We start from the raw sequence: 10998 nt of genomic DNA on the forward strand, positions 1-10998 counted from the left end.
ATTTAAGAATATTTTGAAAAAATTACCATGTGTAAATAACATTATTATGTACAACATGTCAAAATTTTAGAGGACTCAGCTTCACCGAAATCGAGATATAAATTCTCAAAGTTGTGAGTTTTAATATTGAATCTTATGGAGGGATCATTGTGAAAGGCATATTTTAAACAATAGCGTCGAAACAAAATTTAGGAAAATTTTTAAAAACTAATATGTTATTAAGGATTGTAGTCACTATACTATAGTTGAATTTCAGGAAGCTTAGCTTCACGGTTTCCAAAATATTGCGTTTCAAAGTTCAAAACACAGAAAATTAGACGTTACATGCTACCAAGACGTGGCAACGTTGCAACTGCTGGCCGACGACACGTGAGATTTCCGCGGCAGAAAACATGTAGGAATTTTAAATAATCACGCATGAAGACATTTATTTATTTAATATAGGCATAAGTGTAGAGTAGATCAGAAAAAAAATAAAAAAATATATTATAAAATAATATAAAAATCTTAAAAATGATTAAAATATTTTAAAATACATACATATACAGATATATATATATTGTGACGTGACTTTTTTTTTGACGTCCGTCACAAGGGCGAGAAAGCCCGATCGAGGAGGGAAATTTGAGGTCGGAGACCCCACCGCGGGGGGGCGACGACCTCTCCCTCTTAATTCCTTTTTTTGGAGATTTTAGATTTTGCGTTGTAGCGAATTAAGCGAGTCGTGGTGAGTGGCCAAACTCCCATATTGTGAATTACCGTGGAGCAGCCTTCGTGGGACCTGCGAGGGACTCAGCAGGCAGGACGACGGAGGCCCGGACGGCGTGCGGACGGATCCAGGATAAGGGCAAGTAAAAACACCTTGTCAATATCATCCGATTCCAGACACAGTCGCTACCGCAGTTACGATTTCAGATACGGAGCATATCGAGGCCGGTGAACGCACCGAGAGAGATGACGCCCGAGAGGGAAGCGCGCTCTCACACGCCGAAGACCCGGGGTGGAGTACCCGAACAAGGAGCTGTTGTAACGAGCCAGGAAAGAGGAATCCGGTCGGAACCTGGCCAGTTCACGACCGATTCAAAGAAGGCTCGGATCTGGAAACGGAGAAGGCCACGAAGGGCGTTAACGGCAGCTGCCAAAAGAGAGAGACCGGGGTCACCTCGGAAAAGCGTCACCGAGGGCCGAAAAATCGAGGAGCGACGCGAGGATCGAGATCGCTAGAGATATCGAAGGATCAAGTAGCGCTAATCGATAGCGCGGATCTACATGCGCAGGACGATGCGCGGAAGGTCACCGCTGTCCGGCGAGCCTCGCTGTCGTCACTGTTCGGCGAGTCGGCAACCTGGGCGAAACCTCGAGGACTACCACGGGCGTACCAGCGATTTGTAAGGCCACCACTTCGACTTCGCGGTAAGAGCGGTATCAGTAGGCGGCCCGAGCCTCGCGGAAATAAGAACCCGCCTGGTTTTCGTGAAAGTGTATTAAGAGTACCGAAATGTCTCGCGATATGTTGCGAGGTTAGATTTAGGCCGGGCCCCGCTGACTACCGCTTCTATAGAATAAGATTTCACCATGCTATCCCCCTCGGGGCTGCCGAGCCGACAGTCGTTTTGCGTTAATTAATGTCTCTCGTTCATGAATGATAATTTCGCGTCTATTGGTGTATTGTTGTACCGAGTGTTAGAATTTTTGGAGTTAGCCTATCGCGTATCTCTCGCCTCGGCCTTCGGTCGAGCGTTTACATTCAGAACCGTAAGAATAATACTGAGATAGAGTTCGTATTGTAGGCTAACCGTTATGAAGAAAGATTGAAGTAGAGCTAATTGTAACAACCGCACCGAATGAAAGTTACTGAATTTGTACGCCGAATATTATACCGCGTGAGACGGAAGTACGCGGATTTCCGCGAGTTGAACAGTGAAATCATAACGCCTCTCACTGAGATAAAACATGTCTCCACTCCGCGGGATTGTTAAGACGCCCGTCACCCGGCGTCAATCTCACTTAATCTAATTTATAATTAAATGTTATTTGTTACTGATTAGTGTGTTCTTAATAACCGTTTATTTTAGACTCCTCTCTCCAAACCGGGTTAGCATCTCTAAAGAACCTCGCCCCTCTGCCATTTGTAGAGTGGGCTAGTCGCGCTTATTGCCGTTGCTCTTTAAAAGCAAAAATTTGACTCTAACGTAATTTGTTCGTGTGGCGCGTTAATCCGCGCCTGGCGCCCAACTATAAGTTTCGCGATAATTACTAAGATCTATAAAATAGAGCAACGAGGTTTGACACGCTTACCGGCGGGTGTACTTCTGCCCGACGGAAAAGTCGTCGCAATATATATATATATATATATACATATTTTTTTTTTTTTTATTTTAATTATTTTTTTAAGATCTTTATATTATTTTATATTTTTTTTATTTATATATATATATATATATATATATATATATATATATATAATATATACGTACGTAAACAATTTAATTAAAAATAAATCATCTTAATACATAAATCTTTCTTTGAAACATTTTATTATAAATAACATATTTTATTATAAATATTTTAACTTATTTTATAAATTTTGCAAAAATAAAATAATTTTATTTAAAACTTTTTTATTTTTTGTAACTATTGGCTTATTAGTAACATCACATTTTTTTGATAATAATTTTATAATTTCTTGTTCTCCACCTCCATTTTTAAAAGTTTCGTTTAAATTTTTTAATGTGATATTTGCAATAGCAATCTTTCGCAATATATCTCTTGACACTATTTTTTTTAAATCGCCACATTCTGCGATTGCGCTATTAATTTTTTTATTATTTAAAGTATGCAATATTGCGTCTTTAAAAGTCGTTTTTATAGTAAATAATTTTTCTTTTTTACCTATAAAATTTACTATTTCCTGTAAAACAGTCACATCAAATAATGCTTCATGAAATTGAGCGTTTCTCTCTGTACCCAAAAGATCATGTGCTAAAGTTGATAATCTAAATGAACCTGGGCCTTTTCGATCTGGCAGTTCTTTTTTAAAAAACTGCAGAGTGTCAAAAAAACCAATAACTCCAGAAAATTTATCATTTAATTTGTTACTGGTAATCGCTTGGATAATTCGTGGGACGTCAAAGCGAGCATTATGCGCGACAAGTAAACATGATGTAGATACTACGTTTAAAAACTGCGAGAATGATAATAACGCATCGAATAAAGTTAATGCATCGACTTTTTTATTCTGAAAATATAATTCATCTGCAACATAATATAAACCATTAATTTTTGAAGCATTACACGAAATTGATTGAGTAGGAAGAATATAAACACTAAATTTATAGTTTTCTGAAACCGCAGCAATTTGCAGAATCTCGCTAGTCATTTCTAGGCCTGAAGTTTCAATATCAAAATAAATTATTTTATAATCATTCTGTGAAGTTATTTGACATTTGACATTATGATCAAAGTTTTGTTCTTTATTTATTGAATTTATTCCGCAATTGCTCTCATAGGTAATACCCTCTAATCTTTCTTTTTTTTTTTGCGCAAATTTTGTCTCATAGCAGTTAGCTGAAGCCTTTTTAATTTTTCTTTCCTAGTATTTTTTTTTATTGATTTGTTTTTTCTTAATTTATCAGCGTTATTACAATACGTAGTTGTATATTTTCCAGAAGTTAAACCAAGTTTTTCTTTAACAATTAATAATCCCCTATCACCTTCATTTTTTGATAGAACAGCGCTAGCGACTCTAAAATCAGCTGACTCGGTTCTGCTGTAGCATTTCGCTTTCGGAGCTCTACTGGCTATAACGCTATTCAAGCTCTCATTTGCTTGACTCGATGCTGCAATACTGAATTTTGAAGCATTATTAGAGTATTTAATAAAAATTTGTCGAAGGCTATCATACAACAATTCATCTTTTAATATTATTGCTTGTGATATGCTTTTATCATCACCTCGTGTGCACCAATTACCACAATTTTCGTGTCGGTTGTAAACGTGATCGGGGATGCTCTTTATTGCACTGGCGAGATCAAAGGTTTTCCCTTTGTTTTGAGAAATCACATAACAAAAACATTTTTTTAAATGGCTTATTACACCTGTTTTTTTCAATTCTTTAAATCTATTCGCTAAATCATATAATTCGCTACTAAAATGTTTAACAAGGTGATTTTTATCAGCTAACTTATAAATAACATTGTCATGTCCCTTTCTTACTGCAGAAATTGTGCTGCTGTCTTCATCACCGATTAAAACTCCAACATTCAACATGGCGTCTTGGAGAATTTTGCTCTTGTTCACTAATTGCGCTCCTGCATCAGCTTCCATTGCCTTCGCACTACCTTTAAAATTTTCTCGGCAGTCATGGTCATCCTTCGAATGTCCTCTATCACATTTTGCGCACTTACGATTTCGAGTAGTATAGTCCAAGACTTTATTACTCATAAATCCAATAATCGCTGCATATCCATTCAAACTATCATAACTGCGACCATTCCCACGCTTACTCCAACCCATATCATAAGAAACAATTATATTTATGACTGTTCCACAAGCTGCGTTAAATGCATTAATCGATTGTTCATTTGACAATACATTATTGAAGAGATCGGAAGTTTCAAGGATTTGAAGTTGAGGATAAAGGTTATTAACAATATCATAAGGCCTATTAGAGAGAAAGAGAAAAAAAAATTTCAAAATTTATCTTATTATAAATTATTTATGTTTATTTAAAAAAAAGTAAGATAAAATTATATTTTTTTAAAATAATAGCTTTCTAATACTTATAAATATATAAAAATTTTTAAGTATTATTACATTTTTATTTATACTAAATAAAGTCTCAGTTACAAATAATAATAATAATAATAATAATAATAATAATAATAATAGTAATAATAATAATTATAATAATAATAATAGTGTTTATAATTCTTTGATTGGAATCTTAATTTGTAAATATGTACAATTAATTATGAATATACAATTGAAAATTATGATATTCGAAGAAAAAATGATGTTAAAAAATTATGTATAATTTTTTAATTATTAATAATTTAAAAAAAAGCAATCTAAAAATATATAAAAAAATATTAAAAATATAATAAAACTTTTGTATCTTGAGTAAAATTACATTTATGTAAGGTATCACCACTTCTTTCTTATTCACTCTTAATTTTTTAAATTTACATATATGACTTACAATAAATTTTCATTATTAATACACAATAAGAATATTAATTATTTTAAAAGTTAATTAAACTGCATTTGTTATTTATTATCTTTATTACAAAAGATAAAAAATTGATGTTACCTTACTAAAAGTAAATTATCTGACTTTGCAACGTTAATCAGTCCATAACATATCATGTGCAACTGTAACTCTATTTGAATAAATAAAAAAGTAAGCTGTTAAAGATAAAATCAAATATAATCTTACAAATTTTTGCAAAGCTTTTTTAAATTTTGTATTACTAGCTGCCTTTCTTCTGTCACCGCTTTCTTGCAGCTTTCAATTGCAGCTTTCTCAATTGCTGGTCCCACCTCTCGTTCATACCGCTTGTACAAATCCATTGTAATTACTGGCATGTCCAAACAGGCAAAAATTTTGTTCAAACTAGTACAACCAATACCAGAATATACAGAACCTATAATCAATTAAAGTAAACATTATTGTAGAAAATTGATAAATTTTGCTTTAGCATATTTAGTAACCTTTTTAAAATAATAATAAATATATTTCATGTACTAGAGGTTTCAATATTATCCATCAGAAAGTAGATTTCACATTTTTAGTCATGAAATTACTTTCTACACATTATATATTTTCATGTCTTAATCTCGTAAAGTATTTTATTCATTTTATAAAAAATTATTTCTTATAAAAATCAAATCAGATACGACTATTGCTGTAACTTTAATGTATAATTTATTGATTCTTTAAATTTTTTTTTTAATTTAAGTTATTTTAAAAATAAGTAATAATTGAATTACTTTATTTTATAAAAAAAGAAAAGAAACTTACCAAGAACTGCTGTAAGATTAACGTCTGAAAAAGTGTGACCATTGGATTGAATTTTTTTTCCTGTAAAAACTGCATTTTTTGTTTCACATTTTGAGCAGTCTATTTTTAATATGGAGTGAAGCCCTTCTCGTGTTTCATCAGTTATTTTCTCCAAACTTAGAACTTCTTGGCATTTGCAACATTTTAAATTTTTTCCTAATTCTTGGAGGTTAACTATGCGATTTCCCTCACAAACATAACTTTTACTTTCACTCTCCTCTTTTTTCTTTCTTCTTGCTGCTAACATAGCAGCTGCAGCTTTTTTTCCTTTTTTCGATTACTTTCAACTTGGCTAATCTGCCATTCTTCATCCGAACTCTTCCTGTCATTTTGACATTGAACAACTAAAAGTGCGTTGTTGCCGGATCACTATTTTCTTACGCAATTGATAGTGTGTGTATACACAGACGAAACACTAGCGCTCTTGCACAGACAGTCAGTTACAAAGGGTGTGTTCCAAAATTGATTGTCAGCGCTGGCAGCACTGCAAATGCCGTTCCGTTTTTATACGCCTTATTAGAAAAAGCAAAAAGAAAGAAGCAAAAAGAAAATCGTATGGAAGTAAATCTAAAAAAAAGAGTTATATCAGAATCAGGTAAAATTATATTTATGTTTATTATTGATTTATTTATTTGTAACATTTATCCTAAATATTATTCTAAATATTACATTTATCCTAAATATTTTCCTAAATATTATAAAAAGTTTAATAAGAAATATTCCTCTGAATCTAAAAAAATATCAAATTAATATTTTATAGAAAATACAGACACGGACGTAGTTGCTAATGTAAACGACCCAAGCTGTAGTGAAAACGATTCAACTTTCGAGTTAAAAGGTAAATTAAAATATAGATTAAGATTTAATTAATTTTTAAGAAAGAACATTAAAATTGTTTTCTATTTGTCTAGATCAACATATATGGACCCGTCCAGAAACAATGCTGCTTATAAATATATATAAAGAACATATGGCAGATTTCAATAATCCTAAAATTTCAACAAAACGATGCTGGAGCATGTTATCCAAAAAAATGGAACATGCAGGATATCAAATATCTCCTACAAAATGCGCAACAAAATTTCAAAGTCTAAAAAGGTCATATAAGTCCGTTACAGATCACAATAAGAAATCTGGAAATAGTAGAAAGCAGTGGGAATATTATGAGGTATATTATTTATTAAAAATTTGGAAGTAAAAATTATTTATTATTAAGGATAATGTATTGTTTTGTAATAATAAATCATTACAAAATAGCAATTGTAATAATCAATTATATATATTACAAAATTATATACGAAGTTAAGTAATGTTATTACTTTTAGTAACTTTGAGTAAAGTGTATTATTATTTTGTAATAATTTATTATTATATCTTTTATAATTATTAATGAAATACATATTATAGAACGAAGAAAATCTTTTTTATGTTAGATCATGCACGAGATATTTGGTACAAAACCATGGATTGAACCACAAGCAATAGCTGGGTCTAATGTTGCTATTACAAAAACTGATATAGAAAATAATTCAGAAAGTCCAGAAGGTATCATAATTTATTATAAAATATAATAATAAAATTATTAAATACAATGATTAGATTATCAATGGTCATATTTTATAATACAGAATTATATTGAACAAGTGTAGGACTCATTTTAAATTACTTTTTAAAAGTGATTAGAATCGTAAAAAAAATTATATGAAATATATAAATAATATTAAAATTTTTTAAAAAAATATTTTGTTATTATTTTTATCTCAAATTATTACTTTTTTTGTTGCAGCGCCAAAGAAACGAAAAATTAATCACGTAGTAGAAAATTATTTTGAAAAATCTATACAATTTAAAGAAGAAAAAGAGAAAAATGCTCAGAAAAGACATGAAGAAAAAATGGCTTATCTAAGAAATATAGAAAACTTAATGACAAAGATGCTTGAAAAATAACATATGTGTTACCGTTATAAGTTATAATCTAAACTTATTTTCATTTTACTGTTATATTTTAAATATGTTAAATAATCCTATTATTGCTGCGTATTTTAGTTTATTATACATATTATACATTATTATATATATATTCTGCAGTATTACCAAATTTTTTTTATTTAATATATATATTTGTTTCATAAAATTTTATTTTATGTAATAAGATGTATGTAATTGTGATATTCTTTTTTAAGTTTTATTATTTCATATGTAATTTTATGTCATGAAATTGTGATAGTTTTTCTTTACGTTTATTATAAATAATAATAGGATTATCAATAAGTAATAATAAAGACTGATAAAAATACAAATATTATAAAAGAATTGATTTGCGTGTCAAAAAATTGTTCAAACATTGATTAATAAAAAATATATATCAAGAAATACAATCTACTTGGGCTTGAGATCCTCTCATCAATATATATATTATAAAAGAAGTTTGTAAAGAAAATGATAAGAAAAATAAATATGTTTAATGTATAAATATTGTTCTTATTATATTAATGTTTTACAATGTCTGTGTATTTATATAATAATAACATTATATCTATTGAATTCTATTAAACACTGAAAGTTTTGTATATTTCAAAGTAAAGAATAATAATGAAAAATATAGTATTTTTTCTATAACTTTATTTTCAAGATAACTTTATTACAAATTATAATTTTCATTTTGCAAATAATACATTATTGTATTGCGTTTTTCGACACCTTCCTCTCGCAGACCTTGTATTACATTTTGAGCAACATTTTGTAGACATTCATTTTGCACAATAACAGGCACATCTATGTAATCATCGTGATTTATACAAATATTGTGTAGAATGCAACATGCAACTATATATTTCGGTATTAAATCGGTTCTTCTCATAGGCAATGTATCCAAAAGACTCCTAAATCTTCCTTTCAATAAGCCTATAGCTCTTTCTATCATCATTCTTGCTTGAGATAACCTTGTGTTATATGTAATTTGTGCATTTGTTAAATGTCCGTTGTCTTTAAAAGGAACCATTATACATTTCTGAATGCTGTATGCTGCGTCGCCTAATAGATGACTATTTTCAGGAAAGTGTTGCTCTGTGCATAAGTTTTCAAATCCTGATAATCTGAAAACTCTCATGTCATGCACTGACCCTACCTGTCCTGCATAAACATGAGTAAATTTTAATTCATGATCACATATTACCTAAAAAAAAAATTATATTTTTTTAGAATAAAGAACTATCCAGATATGTCTCTAAAAATGTATAATCAATCAACTTGCAATATCTCGGACCGATTTCTAGTAGCATGGACATTAGTTTTAAAAAGACGTCTAAAAAATGACTAACAGATGTTTTTTAATCATTTTAAAAACGTTCTTTTAGTGATTTTTGTGCTGTTAGTATAATGTTAAAAAATATCTTTAACAATTTTAAATATACCTGTAATTGTATGGAGTGATAGCCCTTTCTATTTATGTAAACCTCTGGATGCAGTTTTGGTGTAGCAATTTTAATATGAGTGCCATCTATTGCTCCTATTACTTTGGGAAATTTGTATCTGTTTTTAATGCATGTCCAAATTTCTTCAGCTTTTTCTCTATTCGGCCATGTGATAAATTTGTCAAGATGTAAATACAAAGCATTTACAACTTTTCCTACACATCTCCAAGCAGTTCCTTTGCCAACATCAAATCGATCAGCAACACATCTATAATTAAAAGATTTAATGTCATTTATTTTAATATTGCATATTTTTTATAAGAAATCCTAACTATAATCAATTTAACTTACCTATAAGAATTAGGAGTTCCCATCATCCATATCGCTAATAACAAAGTTTTTTCTGGTGATATGGTATGTCTGCCACATCCTTCAAATTTGTTCGATAATTGTTCACTTAATAATTCCAATAAAATCCGAAATGTTGGTCGACTGAGGCTATGCAAATTACATTAACATATTATCATATTTATTGGATTTAAACTGTATATTGTATGTAAGTGTCTTTTAATTTTCCAAAATTATTTTTGCATATATATATATATATATATATAATATATATAAAATATAAAAATTTAATTAAATATAAATTTTATTTTCAATTTAAACCAATAATTTAATAAATAACTTACCGAAAATGACTTTTAAAATCAACATCGGTATATTGCCAAACAACATCTTCGATATAATTTTTACAACGAATTTTGGGTATTTTTGATTTTCGCTCGTAATAATCATATATTATTTCTGCTAAATCTGATTCTGAATCACTAGACTCTTCATCAGTAGACTCAAGTGTCACTTTTAACATTGTTTCGAAGAACAAAATTTTTTGCACGTTTCTTTGCATATTCACAGGTTAACTTTCACCGACAGCACTGAAAATATCGTTCCAATTCGAAATCCGTATTTACACTATTAGCATGCTTACCAAAATTGGAACGCTGTTGGTAGCATGCTTTTATGACGACATACTTGCAGCGCTGACAATCAATTTTGGAACACACCCAAAAACTAAGCTTCGAAAGAAGAGTGAGAAGTACGCAATGGGAACCAGGCGCGCGCAGCTCGCGGCACTGTATTTTTGAGACGTATTGTAGCACGATAACCCCCTTAATACGATTGAATGCGTCTTTACAATTATTATCAAAATTATATGTCACCTCTTTTTTCAGTAAGTTTTGCAAAAGCTCAGTTTTTATCGCATAGTGTTTTATAAAACGCCTAAAATAACTATTTAATCCTAAAAAACCACGTAATTCTCGCACATTATTAGGATAAGGATAATTAAGGATTGCTTGAATATGACGATCACTTAACGTCCCTTTTTCATTAATTAAATATCCTAAATATTCAATACTTTTTTTTATGAATAAACATTTAGCTAGATTCAGTTCTAAATTATACTGTTTCAACAAAATCATAACTTCTTTTAAAATTTTAAGATTTTCTTCCTCGGTTTCA

General features: G+C 30.2%; 3 protein-coding genes across 3 annotated transcripts; 1 reads left to right on the plus strand and 2 right to left on the minus strand.

Moving 5' to 3' along the window:
• Positions 1 to 2813: 2813 nt before the first annotated feature.
• LOC136999674 (uncharacterized) lies at positions 2814 to 6446 on the minus strand. The gene is made up of 3 exons (XM_067354153.1): positions 6023 to 6446; positions 4407 to 5645; positions 2814 to 4340 (listed from the first exon to the last, which is right to left on the minus strand). Exons 2-3 carry the CDS (start codon positions 4513 to 4515, stop codon positions 3520 to 3522), a joined length of 930 nt encoding a protein of 309 aa, XP_067210254.1. The 5' UTR covers positions 4516 to 5645; positions 6023 to 6446; the 3' UTR covers positions 2814 to 3519.
• Positions 6447 to 6498: 52 nt separating this feature from the next.
• Positions 6499 to 8439, plus strand: LOC105668911 (uncharacterized). The gene is made up of 5 exons (XM_067354156.1): positions 6499 to 6656; positions 6822 to 6899; positions 6973 to 7229; positions 7495 to 7606; positions 7848 to 8439. Exons 1-5 carry the CDS (start codon positions 6617 to 6619, stop codon positions 8006 to 8008), a joined length of 648 nt encoding a protein of 215 aa, XP_067210257.1. The 5' UTR covers positions 6499 to 6616; the 3' UTR covers positions 8009 to 8439.
• A 227-nt stretch (positions 8440 to 8666) lies between these two features.
• Positions 8667 to 10523, minus strand: LOC105668909 (putative nuclease HARBI1). Its single transcript, XM_067354149.1, has 4 exons — positions 10167 to 10523; positions 9826 to 9972; positions 9475 to 9742; positions 8667 to 9236 (listed from the first exon to the last, which is right to left on the minus strand). Exons 1-4 carry the CDS (start codon positions 10382 to 10384, stop codon positions 8703 to 8705), a joined length of 1167 nt encoding a protein of 388 aa, XP_067210250.1. The 5' UTR covers positions 10385 to 10523; the 3' UTR covers positions 8667 to 8702.
• Positions 10524 to 10998: the final 475 nt, after the last annotated feature.

The sequence above is a fragment of the Linepithema humile genome, chromosome 4, assembly GCF_040581485.1.
Source record: "Linepithema humile isolate Giens D197 chromosome 4, Lhum_UNIL_v1.0, whole genome shotgun sequence".
Lineage (NCBI taxonomy): Eukaryota > Metazoa > Arthropoda > Insecta > Hymenoptera > Formicidae > Linepithema > Linepithema humile.

Bases quoted from the DNA above. Each gene is read 5' to 3' on its own strand.
- LOC105668911 (XM_067354156.1), top strand. From the start codon at position 6,617: ATGGAAGTAAATCTAAAAAAAAGAGTTATATCAGAATCAG. The intron at 7,230-7,494 runs GTATATTATTTA...TTTTTATGTTAG, and splicing joins AGCAGTGGGAATATTATGAG to ATCATGCACGAGATATTTGG. The intron at 7,607-7,847 runs GTATCATAATTT...TTTTTGTTGCAG, and splicing joins TAATTCAGAAAGTCCAGAAG to CGCCAAAGAAACGAAAAATT.
- LOC136999674 (XM_067354153.1), bottom strand. From the start codon at position 4,515: ATGGGTTGGAGTAAGCGTGGGAATGGTCGCAGTTATGATAGTTTGAAT. The intron at 4,341-4,406 runs GTAAGTGCGCAA...AAAATTTTAAAG, and splicing joins GGACTATACTACTCGAAATC to GTAGTGCGAAGGCAATGGAA.
- LOC105668909 (XM_067354149.1), bottom strand. From the start codon at position 10,384: ATGCAAAGAAACGTGCAAAAAATTTTGTTCTTCGAAACAATGTTAAAA. The intron at 9,973-10,166 runs GTAAGTTATTTA...TAATTTGCATAG, and splicing joins GATTTTAAAAGTCATTTTCG to CCTCAGTCGACCAACATTTC. The intron at 9,743-9,825 runs GTAAGTTAAATT...TTTTAATTATAG, and splicing joins GGAACTCCTAATTCTTATAG to ATGTGTTGCTGATCGATTTG.